Source organism: Solanum dulcamara, chromosome 1 (genome assembly GCF_947179165.1).
Source record: "Solanum dulcamara chromosome 1, daSolDulc1.2, whole genome shotgun sequence".
Lineage (NCBI taxonomy): Eukaryota > Viridiplantae > Streptophyta > Magnoliopsida > Solanales > Solanaceae > Solanum > Solanum dulcamara.
This window is the reverse complement of record NC_077237.1, coordinates 2,169,284-2,195,766: the sequence shown is the minus strand read 5'-3', so window position 1 is coordinate 2,195,766 and position 26,483 is coordinate 2,169,284. Positions and strand designations below refer to the sequence as shown.

Below are 26,483 nucleotides of genomic sequence, written 5' to 3'. Positions count from 1 at the left end.
AATTAATTATATCTTAATTTTCTAAAATAATAATTATTTTGAATCAACATCATTTTTAATAAGCATGATAACATCATTTTTAAAATGAAGGACAAATAAGGAAGGTATAATTCTAATTGAGGAAAAAGGAAGATTAGCATCTTTATTATAAAATAGATGACTTTTGCTTCGATAACTTAATGAATCTTCTTCCTCGTAGATACGTGTAAAAATCATATATACGATTAGTAGTTTTCCTTCTATAGTTTCTTTTAAATAATAATATGATATTAGATAAACATATGAGAAATTCTCTCCCAAATTTTTTGCCACAAGAGAAACATATGAGACATTGAAGAAAGAAAGAAACAAAAAATCCACAAAGAGGTACGTAAAATTAATTCATTTTTATAACTTCATCATTTAGGAATTTCGAATTATCCCAAATAGCTTCTGTTTTGATTGTGTGTTTTCCATTTTATTGGCGCTATACGATTTTTTATTCTTCTTTTATTTTACCGCATCACTATTTTTATCGTCAATCACCCTCTCTTTCTTATTCTTACATGCATTAGAATAGTATTCTATATTACATGTTCAAATCGTTTACAACACATTCCCTTCTAGTGGTGGGGTGACGGGGAGAGAGAAGAGAAAGGAAAGGGGTATGAAGAGAAGATGATGGTGGAAGTGATGATGATAATGGTGGCGGGGAGAGACAAGGAAGAAAAGAGGAAGGGTGATTGGTGGCAGAGGTAATGGCAGAAAGAGCTAAAGGATGGAAGTAAAAAAAATAAAAATAAAAATTCAAAATTAGTGAAAGAGTCAAAAATTTTCCTGAATTTTGTGAAAAAGTTCAAATTTGTCTTTCATTAAAAAAATTTAATTTTTTTTTTAGTTGTGTGACAGATGATATCACGAGATTCTAAGCTTCCTCTTCTTAAAAATAAGGGCAAATTTATTTTATTTCTCACAATTCAGAGGCATATTAATTAACTAGGTGGAAAATCTATTCCATTTCACAAAGTTAAGCAAATTTGACCCTTTACCCCTTTTGTTAATGTCTGTTTTATTTGTTCTCTTTTTTGTCTTTTAACATTCATCTTTGAGTTTCAATTTTGAGCCTACGTAATTAAATATTTTGTAACATGTTTGTTTGCAGCAAAATTTAATGCATGAAAATAAATTTTAATTATAAATAAAATATAAAAAAATAAAAATATATTATTAATAAACAGTGCAAGTAATTTCTCTCTTAATCCGGTCTCTTAATAGTATTTTCTTGAACGTAAGATGATTTGGACTTTCTTGGATTTATTTAATATCCATGTGAAGAAGATTATTTGGATCTTCTAGAAATATTTGATTGTCAAGAAGAGTCCAGTCATATTTTGATCTTTTAATGAATATCACAAGAGTTTATGAGATATTTAAGATATCTTTTCAAGAGAACATATTACCTTTTCTATAGACATGAACTAGAGTTTATGGTAGAGTACGTAGTTTCCAAGAACCCTAACTGAAATTGAACTCGTCTATTAGAGTCTCACAAAATTTCGATATCTACAATATTGTACTTTACAATTTAAATAATTACAATTAATTTTACTTATTTAAATAATTATATATAGGTGTAAGTCAAAAAAGTTGAACCTAATTAACTACATTTTCTGTCCTTATGCTACATACGCCCGTGACTCATCTCCTGACATTTAATTTATCTGCTTCAGTAACCATAGTAGATAAAATAGGTAAATTATTATTATTCGTACCAGATATTTGCATCAAATTAATAGATGTACGATATGTATTACTCAATTATAGTTAATTGATCGTGTTGGAATAATATTTATACTGTGTTAATACTGCAGGGCATAAAAAGGAAGTCCAATATTTTGAGTGAAAAATATGCAACTAAGCTTCAATGTCTTGGAGTTTACCATGGTTGCTTTTACATTGTTGTTAGTAGCTGATTGTCATCCTCACAATGGGTAACTCTATGTTTCTTTTATTTACCTCTCATTCTATATATATAGTTCCACTTTCAAAAAATGATCTTGAGTTGTGCGTCCGACCATGTTTGGTCCACGTTTTAGTTGATCTTGGGCGTGAATGAGTGTTAGAGTGGGCACATTGGTTGGCAAATGAACCGGTGGTTTGCTTAGAACCCGCACAATCCTTCCATCATAAACTAGTTTTTGGGGTTGAGACGGTGAGAGCTGAGATTACTTCCTCCTTTTTCTAATTTTTAAAATTTTTATAATCCACTCATTTTTCTTTTTCTTTTTATTAATACTACTTTTTCATAAAATTCTGAATGGAAACACTTGAATTATCATGTATTTTTTATATATATAAAAAAAACATGTTGATTAAACCACGGTTAAAGTGATAAATGTTCATGTAAAATACACTGGTCATGTATTTATTGATTTGGTGTAAACATCGTGTTTGAATAAAGTTGAAAACCTCATATGATGAAATATCATAAAAGTTTTGATTTTGTTTATGTGAGATATTTCTTCTTGTATAAATCTAAAACATGGTATTTTCTACATTTTAGTCCTTTTAAGTTTATAGCAGAGTAATATCTATGAAGATTTTCATACTAATTTGCTTGTTTCTTTGTTCCAAAAACAGGCGAAGATTGACAGAAACGCCAATTGTCAGATTGGATATACAAACTAGACAAGTAAATTTACACCTCAATTATGCATAGTTCTCTTTACCTACCTAAACTAGTCAGTATACGTTTAATTGTATTCACTTCCGACCTAGAAAATGTTGTACATCATATTTAATTATTGTACTTTGATCAACGAATTTTCACATCTTATCGCGTGTTTATGCTATGGTCTCTCTTTAGGTTACGATGAGCAATGGCATCGTCAATGTTACATTATCTATACCATATGGTCTCGTTACGAACATATCATATGGTGGAATCAACAACTTACTCGCGACCCAAAATGTCGATAAAAACAGAGGGTACGTATAACCTATGAACATCTTGATATTGTAAATTTTCGTTAATGAAGAAATTAACTAACAATAGTACCAAATTATGACATTTTTCAGGTATTGGGATATTTTTTGGTATCGTACAATGTCTAAAAGAGCTCGAAAAAAGTAATCTTTACATTCTCGTCACAAATTAACCTACGTGAAATTTGACCATCCAAAATTCTAAGTACATTTTTTCGTGTCAAATGTAGGTTTTGTTGGGCTATGACCCATGTTCCAGCCAAAGGCTCATGGTCTAATCCTATTTGTAAAAGGATTTGAATAATTCTCCTAATTTGGTTTCCAATTCTATTTGGAAAAGGATTGGAATAATTCTCCTAATTTGGTTTCCAATTCTATTTGGAAAAGAATTGTAATTATAATCCTAATTGGAGTTGGTTTTGGCTTTAGGAAAAAGTACCACTCTATAAATAGGATGACTTGAGAGAATTATGTAATTGCTCATTGGTAGTGTCTTTGAGAGACATTAGGCACATAAGAGAGGTTTTTGAGAGAGCTTTCAACAAGAGAGAAGAGAGAAGAAAAGAGTGTTTTCCGCAAGAGTTTTGTCTCTCCGATCATCAACCTTCAAACTACGTTTACTGATTCATTAACCGTTGGATCGGGCTGAAATTTTTACTGAGTGTTCCTAACATCTTAGTGTTTGATTTGAACGGTGGAGATCGGATTTGGAGGTCAGAAACATCCCAATTTAGCTCCCGAACAGTAGCTCTATTTTGGGTGATTTTCTTTCTATTACCTTTGTTGTTATAGCTATTACTTCTCCTTACTTGGCAATTGTTGTGTAGCCATTTAGGAGAATATTTGTAACCCTCTTATTGTTATAGTGGAGCAATTCGGATTTTGAAGATCCCGTGGTTGTTACCTTCAATTTGAAAGGTTTTTCCAAGTTAAATTTGGTGTTATTTATTTTCTCTGTTTTTGGGTTTGTGTCCTTCCGTCATAACAAGTGGTATCAGAGCTTTGGTTGTCTATCAAAGATTTTTTGATGGAGGGTAATATGAGCAAGATGGTGTGTTTAAATGGTAGTAACTACAACATATGGAAGAGCAAGATGAAAGATTTACTGTTCGTGAAAAAGATGCATCTTCCCGTTTTTTCTGCTCATAAACCCGAGAATGTGACAGATGAAAATTGGGATTTTGAGCACCAACAAGTATGTGGATATATAAGGCAATGGGTTGAAGATAATGTTCGCAACCATATTGTGAATGAGACACATGCTAGAACATTGTGGGAAAAGTTGGAGACGCTTTACGCTTCAAAAACTGGCAATAACAAGTTATTTTTGCTAAAGCAATTGATGACCTTTAAATACAAGGAGGGCAGTCCTATTCTTGATCATATAAATGATTTTCAAGGTGTTCTTGATCAGTTGTCAGGAATGAGTGTCAATTTTGATGATGAAATACAAGGGCTTTGGCTTCTTAATACTCTACCAGATTCTTGGGAAACTCTTCGAGTCTCTTTAACAAATTCTGCTCCCGGTGGTATGGTTACTATGGAATATGCAAAAAGCGGTGTGTTGAATGAAGAAGTCAGAAGAAGATCTCAAGGCACATCCTCACATTCAGACGTTCTCTTTACAGAAGATAGAGGGAGAGGTAAAACAAGAGGTTCGAGAAGTAGAGGTAAAAGTAGAAGCAAGTCAAGATCCAGGTATCGAAATGTTTCATGTCATCATTGTGGAAAGAAAGGACATATTAAAAGATTTTGCTATCAGTTGAAGCAAGAGCTTAGAGAAGGAAAGAAAGAAGAAAATAATAGAGACAATGTTGTTGCTGTTGTCCGAGATGACCTTCTATTTGCTTGTGATAAAAACGTCATCAATTTTGTATCTCAAGATACAAGTTGGATAGTAGATTCCGGAGCTACATCGCATGTCACACCGAGGAAAGACTTCTTTTCATCTTATACTCCTGTTAATTTTGGCGTGTTAAAGATGGGTAATGCTGGTGAGGTTAAGGTGCTTGGTGTTGGCACAGTTTGTTTGAAGACCAATCTTGGTACAACGTTAGTCCTTCAGAATGTCAAGCACGCTCCAGACATTCCTTTGAATTTGATCTCTGTAGGACAACTAGATGATGATGGCTACCATAATGACTTGTTCAATGGCCAATGGAAGCTCACCAAAGGCTCATTGATTGTAGCTCGCGGAAGAAAGCATTCAAATTTATACGTGACACAAGGATCAATTCTTGGGGACTCTATAAATTTGGTAGAAAGTGAGACTTTGTCAGAATTATGGCACAAGAGACTCAGTCATATGAGCGAGAGGGGGATCACATGTTTGGCTAAGAAGAATTTGCTTGCTGGTGTGAAACAAGCAAAGGTGAAAAGATGTGTTCATTGCTTAGCTGGGAAACAGAAAAGAGTTTCTTTTCATAGTCATCCTCCTTCAAGAAAGTCTGAACTATTGGAGCTAGTACACTCTGACCTGTGTGGTCCTTTTAAAGTAAAATCAAAAGGTGGTGCACTTTACTTTGCAACTTTTATTGATGATCATTCTCGCAAGTTGTGGGTATATCCTTTAAAATCCAAAGATCAAGTACTTGATGTGTTTAAAGAGTTTCAAGCCTTATCTGAGAGACAAACAGGAAAGAAATTAAAATGTATTCGCACTGACAATGGTGGTGAGTATATTGGTCCCTTTGATAACTACTGCAAAGCTCAAGGAATTCGTCATCAGAAGACTCCTCCCAAGATGCCTCAATTGAATGGCTTAGCAGAAAGGATGAATAGAACTCTTGTTGAGAGAGTTAGATGTGTGCTTTCGGAGGCTAAACTTCCAAATTCCTTTTGGGCGGAAGCGCTTAACACTGTTGCTTATGTTATCAATTTGTCTCCCACTGTTTCTTTGGATGGTGATGTTCCAAATAGTGTTTGGTTTGCAAAGGATGTCTCCTATGATCACTTAAAAGTCTTTGGGTGTAAAGCTTGTGTGCATGTTCCAAAAGATGAGAGATCAAAACTAGACGTTAAAATGAAGCAGTGCATCTTCATTGGTTATGGTCAAGATGAGTTTGGATATCGTTTTTATGATCCGATTGATAAGAAGCTTATCAGAAGTCGTGATGCTGTATTCTTTGAAGACCAAACAATTGAAGATATTAACAAGACTGAGAAAACAGATTCTCAGATTGATGAAAACTTCGTTGATGTTGATCTAGTTTCTAGTACTGACACATCTTTTGCACATGAAGGAATCCAAGATACAAATGTCGATGGGGATCAAGACCAGAATGATCATCAGAGTGTAGAACTTGAAGATGCTCCTAGTAATGATGTTATGATTGATCATCCACTAACTCATGTTCAAATGACTACTCCAGATGCTCCAGAAACCTCTTGTAGAAGATCTACTAGGGAGAAGCTAAAGTCAACACGTTATTCTCCTAATGAGTATATACTTTTAACTGACATGGGAGAACCTGAAGATTATGATGAAGTCATGCTAGATACTCATAGAGATAAGTGGATAGAAGCCATGAAAGATGAGATGAAGTCACTTCATGAGAATGGCACATATGAGTTAGTGGAGTTACCGAAAGGTAAGAAAGCGTTGACAAATAAATGGATCTTCAGAGTAAAGCAAGAGCAACATACATCTGCACCTAGATATAAATCGAGGTTAGTTGTCAAAGGTTTTGGCCAGAGAAAGAGTGTTGACTTTGATGAAATTTTCTCTCCTATTGTGAAAATGTCTTCTATTCGCATGGTTCTAGGCTTAGCTGCAAGTCTAGATTTAGAGGTTGAGCAGATGGATGTCAAGACTGCTTTTCTTCATGGTGATTTAGAAAAAGAAATTTACATGGAGCAGCCTGAAGGTTTCGTGGTTAAAGGAAAAGAAAACTATGTCTGCAAATTAAGAAAGAGCTTATACGGCTTAAAACAAGCTCCAAGGCAGTGGTACTTAAAGTTTGAATCTGTCATCGAAAATCAAGGATACAAGAAAACTTCTTCAGATCATTGTGTATTCTTTCAAAAGTTCTCTGATGATGATTTTATTATCTTACTACTTTATGTGGATGATATGTTGATTATTGGCAAAAATAAATCTAGAATTGTATTCCTTAAGAAGGAGTTGAGCAAATCATTTGCAATGAAGGACTTGGGGCCAGCAAAGAAAATTTTAGGCATACAAATTCATCGAGACAGAAAGAAGAAGGAGTTATCATTATCCCAAAAGCAGTACATTGAGAAGGTACTCAAGAGATTCAATATGACAGAAGCAAAAGTGGTTAGTACTCCTCTTGCTAAACATTTTAAGTTGAGTACGATCCAGAGTCCATCTACTAATGAAGAGAAGAAGGAGATGTCATGTATTCCATACTCTTCTGCAGTTGGTAGTCTGATGTATGCTATGGTTTGCACTAGACCAGATATTGCACATGCTGTTGGTACTGTTAGCAGATTTCTTTCTAATCCTGGAAAAGAACACTGGAATGCAGTGAAATGGATACTAAGATATTTGAAGGGCACTTCAAATATGGAGTTGTGCTTTGGTAGTGGCAAGCCTGAACTTGTATGTTACACAGACTCTGATTTGGGAGGCAATCTTGACAATTCAAAATCCACTTCTGGTTATTTGATCACTTTTGCAGGGGGAGCTATTTCCTGGCAATCTAGACTACAGAAGTGCATAGCTCTATCCACCACAGAAGCCGAATACATTGCTATCACTGAAGGTGCCAAAGAATTACTTTGGATAAAGGAATTTATGAAAGATCTTGACTTTGAACAGTCAAGGTTCGTCTTATTCTGTGATAATCAGAGTGCTATTTATCTCACCAAGCACTCCACCTTTCATTGTAAGTCCAAGCATATTAGTAGAAAGTATCATTGGATTAGAATGGCCGTGGAAGAGAAATTATTTGAGGTTGAGAAGATACACACTCATGAAAATCCTTCAGATATGCTTACTAAAGTGGTAATCGCAGAAAAACAGGAGTTTTGTAGAACAGTGGCAGACACAAAGCCTGTCAAGAGTTCCTCCACTTGAAGCCCATTTGGCCCCTTGGCTGGAGGGGGAGTTTGTTGGGCTATAACCCATGTTCCAGCCAAAGGCTCATGGTCTAATCCTATTTGTAAAAGGATTTGAATAATTCTCCTAATTTGGTTTCCAATTCTATTTGGAAAAGGATTGGAATAATTCTCCTAATTTGGTTTCCAATTCTATTTGGAAAAGAATTGTAATTATAATCCTAATTGGAGTTGGTTTTGGCTTTAGGAAAAAGTACCACTCTATAAATAGGATGACTTGAGAGAATTATGTAATTGCTCATTGGTAGTGTCTTTGAGAGACATTAGGCACATAAGAGAGGTTTTTGAGAGAGCTTTCAACAAGAGAGAAGAGAGAAGAAAAGAGTGTTTTCCGCAAGAGTTTTGTCTCTCCGATCATCAACCTTCAAACTACGTTTACCGATTCATTAACCGTTGGATCGGGCTGAAATTTTTACTGAGTGTTCCTAACATCTTAGTGTTTGATTTGAACGGTGGAGATCGGATTTGGAGGTCAGAAACATCCCAATTTAGCTCCCGAACAGTAGCTCTATTTTGGGTGATTTTCTTTCTATTACCTTTGTTGTTATAGCTATTACTTCTCCTTACTTGGCAATTGTTGTGTAGCCATTTAGGAGAATATTTGTTACCCTCTTATTGTTATAGTGGAGCAATTCGGATTTTGAAGATCCCGTGGTTGTTACCTTCAATTTGAAAGGTTTTTCCAAGTTAAATTTGGTGTTATTTATTTTCTCTGTTTTTGGGTTTGTGTCCTTCCGTCATAACAGGTTTTTGGGAAATAATTTCGATGTCATAATGGAGAACGAAAACCAGGCAGAAATTTCATTTAAAAGTACATGGAATACTTCTCAATCTGATGAACTTCCATTAAATAGTGACATAAGGTGAAGTGTACTATAAAAGCTTAATTTTTTACATATCCTTTTTTCAGAAATCTCATTTTAATACGACGAATTTTCAGGTTTGTGATGTTACGAGACACACCAGGATTTTATACATATTCTATCGTTGAACGTTTAGAAGGATGGCCCCTTGTATATATCGAAAATTTAAGAGTTGTCTTTAAGCTTCAACAGGACATGTACTAATCTAAATTTTTCTCATCATTAACTTGTTTTTGATCCGAGAGTCTTTTGGAAACAACCTCTCTATCTCCACGAGGTAGGGGTAAGGTCTGCGTACACTCTACCTTCCGCAGACCTCACCTGTGGGAATACACTGGGTATGTTGTTGTATATTTATGCAGTATTTATAGGTTTCATTACATGGCTATCTCGGACGAGAGGCAGAGGATCATGCCAATGCCTGTGGACCGTGAGACGGGCAAGGTGCTTGACTATAAAGAGGCTGTTCTTTTGACAGATCCAACTAATCCAAATCTAAAAGGAGAGGTAGGATCCTACAATTATCGAATATAGATATACATATATGAAAGCATCAAGGCTAACATCCATCGTATTCTAGACCATCTTTTCTGTTGTTGAACGTGTGACCATATCAGCAAAAAACTTAATCTGTTATGAGACACTTTTATTTACTTAATTATATCTTCAACAGTACCTACGTTAGGAGGGGAACGAAGTTGTTCATTGTACAAACATGTTGTCCTTTGGTCTAGATAGAGAAGTGCAAGCTATAAAACTAAAATTAGTAAGGGCAGCTCGATGCACTAAGCAATTGTTACCTTTTATTTCTGTAAGAGTCTGTTTTCAGAGCTCAAACCTGTGACCTCCTAGGAGGTCACAAATTTACATCTACAAATTTGCAGGTGGATGATAAATACTTCTATGCAAACGATAACAAAGACGATAGAGTTCATGGATGGGTAAGTACTACTAATCCTCCTGTAGGATTTTGGATGGTAATTCCGAGTGATGAATTTCGTACTGGAGGACCTTACAAACAAGATCTCACTTCACATGTTGGTCCAACTGTACTTTCTGTAAGTGTTCAATTGATTAAATACGACTTGTTTGGAATTGAGGCGTACTAGTAGTAGTAGTAGTAGTTGTTGTTGAATATTTAATCATAATCTCAGATATTTGTAAGTAGACATTATGCTGGAGAAGATCATGTAATCAAATTTCAACAAGGAGAGCCATGGAAAAAAGTTATTGGCCCTGTATTTCTGTATCTCAACTCAAATTCTTCAGCTATCAACAATCCTGCCTTACTCTGGGATGATGCAAAGAGAAGGGTAATGAATTAATCTTTTACTATTTGCTAATCGCTCCGTCCCAATTTATGTGACGTTATTTGACTTTACACGGAGTTCAAGAAAGAAAAATAAAATTTTGAAACTTATGATCTAAAACAAGTCATAAATATTTGTCGGACTATAAATCATCTCATTAAGGGTAAAATGTACTTACAGATGAATCAAGAAGTCGCAAGCTGGCCCTATGATTTTCCAGTTTCGAAAGATTACATCAAATCTAATCAAAGAGGAATTGTTAGAGGCCAACTTCTTGTTAACGACAGGTAGTTATCTCTAGTGTTCATTCTTTAGTATCTGCGTCCATATTATTTATGCATCAAAATGGAAAAAGGAGTGTCTTTGAATACTTGGATTCGATTAATTAATAATCTATTTTATTGCGAAAATTCTATTGTGTGTCATAAATGGCATGATCTTGTTTTATCGCGAAAGCTCTTTATTTAAGTGTAACTAATATTATAATTTGTATTTCAGCACTACTTTAGTACCAGCATCCAATGGTTATATAGGATTAGCACCACCAGGAGATGTTGGATCTTGGCAAATAGAAAACAAAGTAAAGTTACATGGTTTTTAAATTTATAAAGAATTTTTTTATAATATAGATTTTTTATAGAGTAACATTATTTTGTTTTGTTTTCAGGGATATCAGTTTTGGACAAAAGTAGACGCTAGTGGGAATTTCACCATAGAAAATGTCATATTCGGTACATATAACTTGTATGCAACCATTTCAGGAATTATTGGGGATTACAAACACACTTATGATGTACAAGTAACTTCAGGTTTTAATTTCTTACTTATTTGTGAATTCAACGTTTAGCTCCAAATCTCACTCGTGAAATTACAATGAGACTATTGTGTATCGAAATGCAGGTTGTAGTATTGAATTAGGGAGTTTGGTTTATAATCCTCCAAGAAATGGAGCCACACTTTGGGAAATTGGTGTACCAGATCGAACAGCTGCTGAATTTTTCGTTCCAACGCCACCTCCACGATTTAACGTCCATGTATACCAAAAAAATTCTGAATCAATGTATGCTCTAAAAATCTTCAATGCCTATTTTGAATATTTTCTTGTTATCATGAAAAATATTGTAGCTCATTTACTCCATTTTTGGTTTGCAGATTTAGACAATATGGTTTATGGGAACAATATAGTGTTTTATATCCTGAAAATGATCTTGTCTACAATGTTGGCACTAGCAATTATTCAAAAGATTGGTTTTTTGCTCATGTTACTAGGTATGTATTATATTCCTAGAGCTTTCCTATGACTCTTGTTTTTGAAGTTATTTTCATTTTTGTAAGGAAGGGGAGATTTGGCGCGTCAGTAAGAGGTGGTGTTGTGTGATCAAGAGGTCACGAATTTAAGTTGTTTCCCTTCTTTGAATCTCACGTATAGTTGAAGCTTAGAAGCGCCAGGTTATCATTTTCCATTTTTTGTAAAGTAACCGTTTCTTTTTTCGTTTCATTTGATTAAGATATTTCTTTGAATCTAAATAACACAATTGGATTTACTTTTGAAAGTTCTTTTATTTTTTAAAAAGGTGTCTATTATATTGAATTTATCCAAGTGTCCCCATTTTAGGAATATTTCATGCCAAAGTCACTAAATGGGTAAGTCGCCAATCCCCAGATTATGTATGCATTTTAGGTTATTCTTATTTATGTTTGCAACAAAGAGCAGATTTGGCGCAATGGTAAGAGGTGTCATCTTGTGACCAAGAGGTCACGGGTTCAAGTTGTGAAAATAACCCCGGCTTTTCAAAGAGATATTTGGATCCATCCTTGTCAACAGGAGAAGGGAATAGGCCTTGAGGGTAATGTCGGAAGGACGGACCTTCTCTCGACCTTGCGCATCGTGTGTATCGACACACATATATATAGGCCTCATTCTCTAACCATAAGCTAAATACAAGAAACTATTCTAAGAGATGCACCCCCCACCCCCCAATTTTCTTTTTTACTGACAAATAACGATGTCACTTATGAAAAATTGTTGTTGTGCAGGAACATAGGTAACAAGACCTATGAAGCTACCACATGGAAAATCATATTTAACCTTGAACTTGTTGACTATGCGTCGAATTACACTCTCCAAATGGCTCTTGCAGCAGCTCATAGAGCTGAACTACAAGTATGTTTCATTTCAAACAAGTTAATTTTCTATTCCTTTTAATTTGTTTATGTTTAAATAATATTGTTTTCTTTTTCTTCAAAGATTCGTTTCAACGATGAAAAAGTTGTAGAACCTTACTTTACGACAGGGAAAATAGGGGGAGATAATGCAATCGCCAGACATGGCATTCATGGATTATATTTTCTTTACACTATCGAAATACAGGGCAATATACTCATAAACGGAACAAACACAATATTTCTTACACAAGCAATAGCTACTAACCCCTTTCAAGGAGTAATGTATGATTATATTCGTTTTGAAGGACCTCATCAATGATAAAATGGTCATTCAACAATAAGATATCTCGTGTAATTTCACTAATATGATCTGGAGAATTGATAAAATGGTCATTATTTTTATATATATTACATTGACAATGTAAAGATTCTTTTACCAAGTTATCGATTAATGTTTGTGCCTTTATTTGCCTTATGTGACTTGATAAGTAACTATTGTTTTCTACTATTGGTGTTAAATGTGAGTAATTTCTATTTCAAGTGAGTAACATTATACATTTAGCCATTTAATTACATGTACATTCCCACAGCCTTGGTACTCTTTTGGATAATGAATTGTGGTCTCTCCAAAATACAAATATCATTTGTTTTTCTCGTTTTACCTTTATAATCGTGGTGTCAAGTTTAATGTACATCTCAACTAATTACATGAAGTACCTCTTTATCAATCTAGGTGTCAAATAATTCTAGGTAAAAAAAGCACGTGGTTCCATTATTTCAGTGGTTCACTATAATAACATAATTTTATTCATAATTCTTTTCACTTTCTTTAATTATCCTAGCATCCCTTTTTTACTATTGTGTGAAACTTTGTAACTCAAAAAAGTCTAAAGAAAAAAAGAAAAAAAAAAGGTGTGGGAATCCATGATGGATCATAATAAGGTTAATTAGAAGTCACGAGTGGTCCTTATAATTAATTTGGTATCACATGATCCTAAAAAAAAATTAAAACGTCCACATCTTCATAATAACTTTTTTGTTTTAGCACTTTTGATCCCTCAGAATTCTAGCAAAAAAAGTGCATTTTATATTCACCTTTTGGATACTTCTGTAAAAAGGATTTTTGTAATTATAAAACAAATTGACTTAGTAAATTAATAAGAAAGAGAGATAGTAAGAAAAAGAAAGAAAGTTGAGAGATTTCTGTGTATTGATCTTTGCAAATTAGTTCCTTATTTATAGTCAATTTGAAGCATGCAAATGTTGACTAAAGGGGTTAGGGTATAAGATGGTGATAGAGAAAAAGAAAATCAAGAAAGGACATCTATATTAACTTGCAACATTTTTCATATTAAAGTCACTAGATAATGAAAATACTCCAACCTGTTCATATTACTTGGCCCCATACAAAAAATAATTATTTCAATTTACTTATCCAAATTATGACTTTAAGAGCATTTTATTATATTTCTTTTATTTCCATCCTTTAGTTTAAATATTTTATAGTAGTTAGTCAAATTTAGTGTTTCAAAACATTATTAATCAGGTTAATTTAATGAGATATAACTCTAATTAAAACTTTTTTAAGATGTGCATCATATCAATATGAGTCAAGTAATATGAAACGATGAAATACTATTGAAACAAAAATTAGACACAATTTTCAAAAAATTTAATTAAGGAGAATGACAACAAAGTTTGACCTAATAACCAATAGAGTTTGACTTTTCTGAAAATTGAACGTCATAAAGAGCCCGGTAAATTTGGTATAGAAGTTGAAAAGAGTTAATGAGGTGCCAAATAATTTTGAATTATTAGAAATGAGATAATTTTATTTGTAGTTTCATGTCCTATTATCATTGATAAGTAGCTTAAAAATATTTTTAAAAATGTCATCTCTACTAAAAGTTGCTCTAACTTTAACGAAAAAGAACGAATTTTGCTCGAAAACTATTTAAAATAATACATTTCATCATTTTTTCCATAGAATTTAGTCAGTATCAATGAAATTGAGTCTCTACTCATTTTAACAGATTATAAACCATCCCTAATAATTGATTTCATTTATTTAATGATCTTTATACTAGTATTAAATTCTTGTTTGTTATTGCAAATTTTCACAAATTAATTCAATTTTTTGAAGAAAAAAATGATTTTTTTATTATCAATTGATTTTAAAAGAACATATATTATTATTATTATCAATATGTATCAATTTGTGTCAAAGTAGTTCAACAATATTCTTCTCGATTATCAATTTGTGTCAATTGACTTATATAATTTTTGTCATATTAAACAAATTTGAGTTTTCTTGTCATTTTTAATTTTATTTCTTGTAGGGTCCATTATACTCTTTTCTTTCTTTTTAATTATCTTTTTAGGGTGGGGTTCTACGTGGAATGGCTATTATTCTATCAATATTTTAGTCTACCTCTGACATCAACTTAAAATTGGAGTCTTGAAATGCCTATGGCACCTATAAAAAGAAAACGTAACAAAAATGGAACTCTAAGTAAGTTGAATTAGTTTGATAGACGAAATCATCGGTGACCCTCTAAAGTTTATATCAATTTTTATTTAAATATTTAAATTAGATTTTGTTCATTTTAAATTCTTAAAATAAAGTTCTAATGTGTTATTTTGATACTTTGATATAAACACCCGATATAAATAGATATCTCATTATCTATAATTAATATGCATAATAATCACAAAATAGGCTGTTACAAAACCAAGAACTGACTTCGAAAATAACAAATCCTTCTCTTTAATAGTGAAAAAAAAGTACAAAGTCCCTTTCACATGGTAATTATTCTTTTCTGTTCATATTATCTGTCTTTTACAATTTTTACACTCCTCTTAGTAGAAATAAATTCCAAATTTAAACTAAATATATCCGACTTATAATGTTCTTATATAGTTATAACTAAACAATGAGTTTAGATATAAAACATTGTCGAAATGTTAATGGATTTATTTATATATATATATATATATATATATATATATATATATTCAAAAAATATTGAGTTTGAATGAATTTAACGGAGTGTTGCTTAGCCCCTTACTCATAAAAAATACATTTAATAATCTTAATTACATGGTTATATCTATACTAACCTTTTAATTTTGATATCTTGAAGATCTCATGTAATTAGTGATACAAGTAATTAAATGAAACAAAAAAAAGAGAGGATAAATTTGAAACAGAAAGAGTTATAAATGACTACTTAATTTTGTTTTAAAATACCAATATTTAGAAGTAGATTAATACACATTAATGTTGAGGTTGGAAAAATCAAGAAAAACCTTTTTTTTATGTTTTGTCTTTATGGAGATAAAATCCTACTAATTCTATACGTAAAATATGGTTTAATTTAAAAAAGAAAATGTACTCCCCCTCCCTCCCAAACTCCCTTTCTCCCGGTTTCCCATCTCAAAATACTTGAAGTATTTTTTTTATTTACATACCCTTCAAAATAATATTAATTAAAATAGATATTTGATACCTTTATATATATTTTAAAATATAAATTTTTCCGTTAAATATTTATGAGTTGTAATTGAGGTGTTTCTAGTGTTCAACAATCAAATACTATTAAAAATAACATAGTTTGACAAGACTAAATATTCATATGTTGGTCCCTATGCTAATTTTCCTAACACATAGTATTAGGTAAATATAGCGAAATGTTTAAACCCCAAAACCAACTAGGCAACTACCCCAAGCTTCTATTTGACAAAATAATTGAATTACCAACTACATTAATAAATATAAGCAGAATTAATAGTCAAAACTGAAGGATTGATATATTTCTAGACTAACAAGTTATTTAAAATAAGGCGTACATGTTATCTTAAGGTGAATCTCACATCGAAATATGAAAGAAAAATAAAGAGCTTTATAAGTCATAATCATCAAGTTCAGATGATACACACATTTTGAAAAATAAATTCGTGTGAGCCTAGATTTAAAGCGACTAATACGTGTCATAAGCTTGAATCGTAACAAAAATACCGTATTTTAGAATTACTTCTCAATGTTTACTTTATGTTAAGAATTTAGTTTAATCAAAGATTTAAAGGGAATGGTTACACTTCTCAATGTTTACTTCATACATTTTTTACTTGATATTCATAAATTGCTCAATTAATATCCTTAATCTCCTTTCAAGAAAGATAATTTAAGTGAAAACAAGGAGAGTTCATCAGACAAATATTGACAAGACAAACATTAATTACTGCAGTATAATTAAACATTTTAATGATAGTATCTTAGTTTCTTCAAGGACTAAACTTAGATATATCGGTAATTAATGTAAGAGGACTATAGTTAGACCTTTTAATGATAGTTATCCTTTGTAAAATATTTTTACTATAATAATTAGTTCTTCTTTAGTCAATTTTTATATTATATGGTCTTTATAGTAATTAAAAAATATTCAGACAAACAAAGCTATTATAGAGAGGTTTGATTTTTTCCCCCTTTTGGGACCACAAGGAAAATGTGTAATCGCTAACTCGCTATTCTAACTTTGGGTGCGCATTGAGTAAATTCACTTCTGTCTAATAACTAGCAAACCACACAGAAGATAGAATTTGCACTATGCAAGCTCGATACAATGAGCCCAATTGAAAAAGCTTTGACAGTATAAACGATCCTTAACATTCATCCCTCATGAGATTCCTGTCTATCGTTGCATCCCTTATCACTAAGAATATGGTGAGATGAACAAAATCCATTTATCCTTAGTTAAAAATCTCAAATTTAAACAAACTCTCGATAAAAAATACCCTTCTCTAAAATAGCTAGGTTCTGCGCAGTGTGAAGTTGAATTAATGATAATGAGGTAGGAAAGTTGGGGGATAGTCTTCCAAGAGAAGTAGTTTTGAATGAAATTAACCAATTAATAAACCATAAGTTAATTCAAGGCACATAAATATGTCCTTTAATTTGATTTTAACTAGCATTTACGCGTCCTCCAACTTTGAGTATGTACAAATAAATATTTAATTTTTTTATAAAGTTGAACAAACCGACACATTTCTCATACGTGACATAATACACGTAGAATATCACGTGTTAGGACCGAAATAATTAGGTGTTATGCGGAAGCTGGCAAAACAAACCTCGAATGACCATGAGTAAGAAGACAAACGAGAAATATACCAAAAAGGGACACAAATATTTAACGTGGTTCGGTCAACTGACCTACATCCACAAGAGGAGATGAACAATCCACTATACATATGAAAGTACAAAATATCGAGAGAAATAACCTACATAATTCACTCGGAATACAAAAAGGTTCACACAAATGTTAACGTAACACTTATGTCTCACAAATTCTCCCCTATCCAAAACTCTCATGAAAGCCCATATGACTACATTGTGAATGCTAATATGTTAGAAGGAATGAGCCTCTATTTATAGAGTCATAAACTTTTTTTTACAAGAAAAATGACTAACCAAATATGGAGAACTTTGTGTTTTTCTTTTAAGAAAAAGAAAAATTCAATTATACTAGGAAAGTCAGGGCAAACACCCAACATCACGTAGAATAATATACCACATAGAACACATGTGTCTACTCATTCAACATAATAAATTCTCAATTAGCCCTAATCTCTCTATATAAACCCAAGAAAACAAACTTTGTAAGTTGTAACGCTTTTATTACTCTTTTGGATTTTCACACTATACTTCCATATCTACTTCTTCACACCCACCCACTCCCACCCCGTAGTTAAAAAAAAAAAATCAAAAGCATCCAAAGAGAATTATTATTTTTTTTAAAAAAAACATTTTGCTTCTTCTTGTCTTGATCTTTTCACATTCTATACACAACACAAAGGTATATGCATTGTCTTTTATATATGTTTTTCTGTTTCTTCCAACACTTTTTTTTTGTTTTGTTTTGTTGTATACGAGAAAATGATTCTTTTTATAACTAATGTGTATATGTATATATATGTTTTATGAAAATTTTGTTTAGAAGGTGAGAAAATGAAGAAGAAAGAATGGAGCTTTGTTCTTGGATTATTGGGAATTTTGCTTCAACTATTTTTGCTGGCTGAATCTACATTAACAAGACAGTTAGTGTTCTTTAATTACTTTTCTTTAATTTTATTTAATTATAATTATAACTTCATTTTTAAGTACTTATTTTGTTGTTTGACCTGCATTAATTAATTTAAGAATGGTCTAAGATTTTGTATGTTTAATGTTTGTTCTTGTCAACTTGTGTTTTAATCAAATACTAGAGTTTATGTTCTTAGTTGAGCTGATATTTTGTGTTTTAATAATTGTGGTGTCGAAGTTAGCTGGCGCACCTCGACTATTTCATTGATCATTTTAATTGTTTTTGCTAGTATTATAAAAAGCCTATAACTCTGTTATCAAGACGCAAATAGTAAAATTAAACATTTTCTGCAAATAATCTTGAGGCTTTCAAATGCAGCCAAACAATTGATATTCAATTAAAAAATAGAAAGCATACTTTAAAGGGATCATTTTTCGTCTTTGGTGAAATTTGAATTGTATTTCTTATAATTTTATCCCATTTGCTTACCACTGTCACTAATCTTAATTGGCAACTCACTAGTTAGAATGATGAAAGCTGATATTTTAAATCTTTTTATTTTGGTAGAATTTACATATACAACCTTTTTAAAATACTCTTCTGCATTTTCTTCTCCTCATTTGTGGTTCAATCCAAATGAGTTTTAAATAGTATGGATATAAAAGTATGTTTCTGAACAAAAAGTGAAAAAGTGAAAAAACATTATTTTTAAATTTAAAAGATTCTAGAGCACGATTTTCTTGACCCAATCAATTAAATGAATGACACTTGTTATGCTCTATGAATTTGCCAATTTCATATGAACTAACTTTGTCATCTTTTCCATTGAAAAGATTCATCCAATTCCTATCTTCTTGTTTTACTTTTCACACCACACAATATGATCTCGTGAACATGTCTTTTAAAAAAATATTTAAAACGGAGAAAAAAAGATTTTCATTTTTCAAAAACAATTCTTCTTATAATTCCTTCAACCACCTTGAATTTACATGTGTACTACTCCTAACTTTAGGATATTTTAAGCCTAAATTATGTGCTTATTTTTCATTTAATATAAACACATTTTTTCTGAAAATTATACTATGCATATAAATTTAAAAAAATTATGTATATTTTTACATTGGATTTCTTTGTGTTTTGTTTATTTATTTACTTTTCTGTAAATTAATTTGTTTAACTTTTTTAATGAAAATTCTAACTCCGTTCTTGATTAAAATTAAATAAAAGTTTATCATAAAACCAAAGAGCTATTCAATCAACATAGCCAGGTGTTTTTGGTTAAAAGACAAAGAAGAAAGTTGTGGAAGTTAAATAATAACCCGTGAATGAGGAATCTTACTTTTCTTTGGTACTTGTGACTCTATGCTACCAACTTTTGACCAAGGGTATATTTTGTAAGACCAAAAATATTTTCGTTAATTTTTATTTATTTATTTATTATGTTTGATATATAAATAAAACATATTTATATAAAATTTATGCCATTAATAATTGAGGAGGGATTGAGTATAGGGGTGGTGGGGTAATGGGGATGCATTCTCTATTATTAGTAAATTTTTTATTTTCTAGTGAATACGAGATTTTTGATCAAGATTAAAAGAATCTCATTCATTCCTGCATAATGAATTTCAAGGTGTCTTATTACTTATTTCTTAATTTTGTGCTTTTTTTCTTTTTGGTATATTTTTTGCAGGAATGTATTTAAGAAAAATAGCCAACTAGACCAGCAATCTTTTCCACCAGTGCAATTACTAACACTGGATGATTATGTAAAATCTTCTGCTTCCTCTTTTTTAAAGCTTTCTGCTTTTATTCTTTTTTATATTAGCTTGCACAAACTTTTTAAAAACATTTTCATATTTGTGTAGATTCTTCGAAAATATATTATTTTTGAAGAATTCGATATGTATCTGATGATATTTTTCAAAAGGCCGAGCAATATAGGTTGAAATATAGAAGATTGGTAATTATAATTTCACAATATAATTTTGTGATTCTAAATTGCAATAATATCTATTCGACTCTCTCTTCTATGTTAATTTCAATTTTTCTGATTATAGTATTATGTGAGAATAAGGATGATTTTTTTTATTTTAAAAAAGTAATTTCCCTTGAGAAATAATTTGTTAGTATATGAAAAAGTGGTCCAAGTAAAATTCCAAATAATTTGAATTTTGTGAAGTTGATTGATATAATATTTTTATTTCCCTCTTAATTCCTTTTTTTCTTTTTTTCTTTTGAAGGTTGTGGTGGATAATGGTTTGTTTAATATTACTTTTTCTGTTCCTGGGGGAATGGTCACTGAAATACAATACAATGGGATTGATAATTTATTGGAAGATGGAAACAAAGATGATAATAGAGGGCAAGTCTTTTTTTTTTTTCCTATTATTTATTTCATTTTTTTGAATTTTTTTCTTAGTCATAATATTCGCTTAATTTTGTATACTTGAAAATAAAATTAGGTATTGGGATATTGTTTGGAACAAGCCATCAGAAAAAGGGATTTTTGACAAGTAAGTTTTCTTGTTCTCTCTCTCTATATTTTAATTTCTATAAATTTTGACTCTTAAATTTAATTGGAAAAGAGTCAAATTTAGCGAAGGTAAAAACATTAGGTAATTTGTTTAATCTTTGTGAATAGAATCGTCTTTACTTGTACTCGTAGGAGACAATAAGTGTCTAATCAAATTAGTCGAGTTATATGCAAGCTGGTGATTTTGAAGTTCACATCTTTTTATTTTGACATATTTCGTCAATACATTTCACATTAGAGCTTCGTTAGTGGTAGAAAAAAAATACGAGACATTAACAATAAATCTATTAGTAATTTCAAAGTATAACGAAGGATAAAACTGAACATTTTATGTCATGTATATACAGACTTCATGCAACAGATTTTAAGGTTATTATGGAAGATGAAAATCAAGTGGAGCTTTCATTCACAAGGACTTGGGATTCTTTAAATTCCAAACAACTTTCCATGAATATTGACAAAAGGTGCTAATTTTTGTCCTAATCTTTTATAATTTATTTAAGAGATGCAATATTCGATTTTCACCAATTATTTTTGTAGGTTCATAATATTAAAAGGAATTTCTGGATTTTACTGTTATGGAATTTTGGAACGTTTAGAAGGATGGCCAGATATTGATGTTTACCAGGGAAGAATTGTCTTCAAGCTCAATGAAAATTTGTATGTATTTCCTTATCCTATTGGTCACGTGTTCGAGTCGTGGAAACAGTCACTGATGTCTGTATTTGGGTAGATTGTCTATATCACATTCCTCGAGTTGAGGTCCTTCGCCAAACCCTATTAACACGAAATGTTTTGCGCGCCGAACTGCCAATTTCTTTTTACCCTATTTTTAGTTTCTTTATTTTTTTTTCTTTCTATAAATACTCTTTTTTTCATTAGTTTTTAGTATTTGTTTTTTTTGAAAATAATTAAAGTTAATAATTTTCATTGTTGGGCCAGGTTCCAATATATGGCAATTTCAGATGAACGACAAAGGATTATGCCAACGGCCCATGATCGTGAAATGGGCCAAATACTTGATTATTCCGAAGCTGTTCTCCTTACAAACCCAAACAATCCTTTCATCAAAGGGGAGGTAGATTTCATAATAAATATTAGCTCATTTTAAAGTAATATTATAATTTTTTTGCCTTTAATATCATTTATTTACTCAAAAAATTATGTGTTTTAGGTTGACGATAAATATCAATATTCTTGTGAAAACAAAGATAACCGGGTCCATGGATGGATAAGCCCAACACCACGAACCGGGTTTTGGATGATTACGCCAACGGATGAGTTCAGAACGGGTGGGCCTGTAAAACAAGACCTTACATCTCATACCGGCCCAGTAAATCTAAATGTAAGTGCCCAACTTATATAAATAAGTTAAAATGTGTTACCAAATCAATAGATGTATGACACGTGTATGCTTTTATATTTTTTTAATGAGAATGACTCATACCGTGCCCAAATTTTGGGCACGTTGTGATGTCATGGACTCGCGTGTTCCACTAGCTCGTGGCTGGCTTAAATGCGAGTCCATGACGATGGTTGAATATCTTCTTATTTGGTCTATATAACTTGATTGATCAATAGATCAACTTTTGCCAATCAGAGTCGTTCTTTGATAAATGGTCACACATTCATGATTATTATGCTAAGCGGATTATTCATCGAATACTCACAATTCTTATGAACTTATGTAACAGATGTTCTTTAGTACACATTATGCTGGAGAAGTCTTGGGACTAAAATTTAGAGATGGAGAGCCATGGAAAAAAGTTTTTGGACCTGTTTTTGTCTATATAAACTCACTTTCACCTGATGAACAAGACACTCTCACACTATGGGCTGATGCAAAAGAACAGGTAATTTATCACAACTACTTGATTAAAAACTAACAATAGTCTGCAGATGTATAATATATGTATACCAGCTAGAAAAGGTAAACAATAAATTTGTCCGACTGTAAAGTGCAAACATATGGTTGTCATTTTTTTTCCACTCAAATTTCAAACAGATGTTTATAGAAACAGAAAATTGGCCGTATAGTTTCCCTCTTTCGGAAGATTTTGCTCGAGCTGATCAACGTGGAATTGTAAGTGGCAGATTGCTCGTTCGAGATAGGTACATTTCACATTAAAATTACCCCTTTTATATTTAAAAAAATGACTGATTTGTAAACTGTTCACTAATAAGCTATAATATTTTTTTTGTAGCTATGTTAGCCAAAGCCTTATTATTGCAAACTCAGCTTTTATTGGACTGGCTGCTCCTGGAAATGTTGGATCTTGGCAATTAGAAAACAAGGTCAATTTTTAAATTATGTTATTTTTGCAAATTGCTATCTGTTACTTGAATTGCAAAATTAACCATTTTGTATCTTTGTTCTTTAGGCTTATCAATTTTGGACTCAAACAGATAGTGAGGGCTATTTCTTGATCAAAAATGTCATTCCAGGAAACTATAGTTTATATGCTTGGGTGCCTGGATTTGTTGGAGATTACATGTACGATCCGTACATTATTGTCACTCCTGGTCAGCAAATACGTCTTTCGTTCTTTTTTAAATTGGTACGAAGTTTAGAAAAAAAAAATATTTTTTTAAAACTTATGGGATTAAATATGTCATAAGCTTCTCAGTGTTGGTAAATCGTACCGGAGGGAGTAATGTTTTAATTACTCCTCCATTTACATCAAATAGTGAGGTGATATCTCAAAGTCAGTGTTATTTTTACCTTGATTATTAGACTTTGGTTAGCAAATAAGATATTTGACTTGAAACGTAGCGACAAGCTATGTAGCTCGCACTCTTCAAAATGCTATACTGGATACTCCAAGAGAGATGCATTATTCATGTTCTCGATACTGAAAATCCATTACATTTTGTAGAATTATAGGTTCAGATCTTTGTACCTAAAAAGCCTGCGTGGTACACAAAGCATCTGTACTTATGCAGGGTCATGGAGGACCCATACCTATGGGGTGTGATGTTGGTAGCCTACCTTGATTTCATGTCTCAAATTTAATTTACTGTTGCTCCAAGACTCCCTTTTTGAGATCTTAGTACATATTGAAATTTTTATTGATTGGCTATAAATAATACAAAATTTATTCTACATATTAATATGTTTTTGGATAAAACAGGATCAAGAAAAAGGGTAGAAACTCTTATATATGATGCTCCAAGAAATGGTCCAACATTGTGGGAAATTGGAATTCCTGATAGGACAGGTGCTGAATTCTTCATTCCTGATGCACAACCAGGACTCTTAAATAAATTATATGTTGTGAATAATCAAGAAAGGTTAGCAAGATTTCATTTAAATATCTAAATTTTGTGTCAATTTCATATTGGTTTCTTGAGTTGAGGGTCGGAAACTACCTCTCTACCTTACCAAGGTACAGGTAAGGTCCGCGACCCTACTATACTGGGTATGTTGTTATTGTTGAGAATGGTAATTTGTTTGGTTTTTCAGGTTTAGGCAATATGGATTATGGGATAGGTATACAGAGATATACCCTGACGATGATTTGGTGTTTACTGTTGGATTAAGTAGCTATCAAACAGATTGGTTCTTTGCTCATCTCAATAGATATTTTTACAAGTATGTTCACAACTTCTTTACACCCTTTAGCAACTTTTTATCTTATGTTGCTCGGACACTCCAAAAATGTTGTTGCACTCGTATATCAGATCCTCCAAAAATGCATAATTTTTTGTACAATCCGAAACGTAGCCGGGGATGCTTTTGAATAGTCCAAGCAACATAGCTTTTATCATAGATTTACTTAACATCTTTCATTCTTTAGCATCTTTTATCCTATGTTGCTAGGAACCTCAGAAAAAGTTGCCGCACCTGTGTATTAGATTCATGAAAAATGCATAGCTTTTTGTACGTTCCGTTATGTATCTCGCAATATATTTGAAAAGTCCGAGTGACGACATAGCTTTTATCACTAAAACTTTTCCTTTGCATAATAAGTGAAAGTTCTTAATGTGCTTAATATGATATAATTAGTCAATATTCATGAAAAATATTTTCTCATAACCAAACACTAAAAAATAACTTTTGTCATATCGAACGCACAATTTAGAGAATTTTGATTCTGACTTTAATTTGGTGATATATATAGTGATGATGGAAACAAGACTTATGCACCAACAACATGGCAAGTTCTATTTGATCTTGAAGATGTTGATCAATCATCAAATTATACTCTTCAACTAGCATTGGCCTCAGCACATGAAGCTGAATTGCAAGTATGGACAAATAATCTTTCCAATCATTTTATTTGAAATTGAAAAATAGTCAGTGTTATGAAGTTTCGTCTATGGAATTTGAAACACCATGACAATGACTATATTTTAAAGACAGGGCCCAGTGAACGCTACTTCTACATATTGTATATTCATAGTTTTTTCGACTAATTACTTGTTTGTTCTAACATTTTAGGTTCGATTCAATGATCCAGAAACAGACGCTCCTCACTATACGACAGGGTTGATAGGCAAGGATAACGCGATAGCAAGACATGGTATACATGGAATATACAGGCTATATACTATAAATGTTCCTGGATCTCTCCTTGGTATTGAAACAAATATTATGTATCTCACGCAAAGTAGAGGTGATAAGCCATTTAGAGGAATTATATATGATTATATTCGTCTTGAAGGCCCTTCATATGAAAGCAATTAATCAGAAGTAATTAATATTTGACTTAAGCTTTTAGCTGATATAGAATGGCGAAATTTTTGGGTTATACATGTTGATAGAATTAAAAGGATCAAGTAGAGCCAAAAAAAAGTTGATATTTATTTCTTAATTTACTAATCTTGAATTGTCAAATTAAAATGATTATTGTAGTTTGTTCCTTCTGTTTAAGTTATCATGTTTGACTAATTTGAATTAGCATCGAGTAGGACGACTAAAGGTTTAAAATTGAGAAATTCTTCATCCACATTGGTTCAATCCGAAATCTCTAATTTGAGACGTAGAAAGTATAAGGCAACGAATTTGTGGAACAAAGTTATTATGTTTACTTTGATCGATGTTTTAAAATATATTTTTTCATTAAATTGATATTAAAAAAAATATAGCTTTATGATACTTTTCGTATAATATTGAATATCTAAATTTTAATTATAACATATTAAATTGATCTAATAAAATTATTGTACTTATTAAATACAAATATTCTCTCACATGAATTGACATTTATGGTAAGTTTTTTTTTCCTTCATGAAGCCGCCTTGCTTGGAAAGAATTAATACTAATTTGTCTGCGGTTTTCCTAAAAATAAATAAATAAAGTTCAACTTTCCATTTTACTGTTAAAAAATAAAATAAAATTCCATATTACCTTAACTTATATTTGGAGAAATTAAATAAGGAATATGTCCGTAGTTTACTTTAACAATTTTTACATATTAAGGGCAAGTAAGCTCCTATATATATTTTGTAATTCTTCTCCTTAGAATTTAGAAGACAA

General features: G+C 31.7%; 2 protein-coding genes across 5 annotated transcripts; both read left to right on the top strand.

Annotated features, from left to right (window-relative positions):
* The first annotated feature begins 106 nt into the window (after positions 1–106).
* LOC129896914 (probable rhamnogalacturonate lyase B) lies at positions 107–12,860 on the top strand. Of its 2 annotated transcripts, none has more exons than XM_055972917.1 (17): positions 107–366; positions 1,851–1,970; positions 2,620–2,671; positions 2,846–2,967; positions 3,058–3,108; positions 8,793–8,909; positions 8,987–9,106; positions 9,281–9,416; positions 9,794–9,967; positions 10,064–10,222; positions 10,400–10,506; positions 10,718–10,799; positions 10,887–11,028; positions 11,120–11,279; positions 11,372–11,488; positions 12,257–12,383; positions 12,514–12,602. In XM_055972917.1, the coding sequence occupies exons 2-17, from the start codon at positions 1,888–1,890 to the stop codon at positions 12,520–12,522; spliced, it is 1,758 nt and encodes a 585-aa protein (XP_055828892.1). In that variant the 5' UTR covers positions 107–366; positions 1,851–1,887; the 3' UTR covers positions 12,523–12,602. The 2 variants fall into 2 exon arrangements, with proteins under 2 accessions (XP_055828892.1, XP_055828887.1); XM_055972912.1 differs by having other exon boundaries at positions 111–366; positions 12,468–12,860.
* Positions 12,861–18,092: 5,232 nt separating this feature from the next.
* On the top strand, positions 18,093–25,792 carry LOC129896898 (probable rhamnogalacturonate lyase B). 3 transcript variants are annotated; one of them, XM_055972889.1, is made up of 17 exons: positions 18,093–18,240; positions 18,382–18,481; positions 20,162–20,237; positions 20,712–20,833; positions 20,934–20,984; positions 21,352–21,468; positions 21,545–21,664; positions 21,947–22,082; positions 22,179–22,349; positions 22,699–22,857; positions 23,010–23,116; positions 23,209–23,299; positions 23,386–23,527; positions 24,136–24,295; positions 24,468–24,596; positions 25,126–25,252; positions 25,446–25,792. In XM_055972889.1, the coding sequence occupies exons 2-17, from the start codon at positions 18,393–18,395 to the stop codon at positions 25,689–25,691; spliced, it is 2,043 nt and encodes a 680-aa protein (XP_055828864.1). In that variant the 5' UTR covers positions 18,093–18,240; positions 18,382–18,392; the 3' UTR covers positions 25,692–25,792. The 3 variants fall into 3 exon arrangements, with proteins under 3 accessions (XP_055828864.1, XP_055828872.1, XP_055828878.1); XM_055972897.1 differs by lacking the exon at positions 21,545–21,664; XM_055972903.1 differs by lacking the exons at positions 22,699–22,857; positions 23,010–23,116; positions 23,209–23,299.
* Positions 25,793–26,483: the final 691 nt, after the last annotated feature.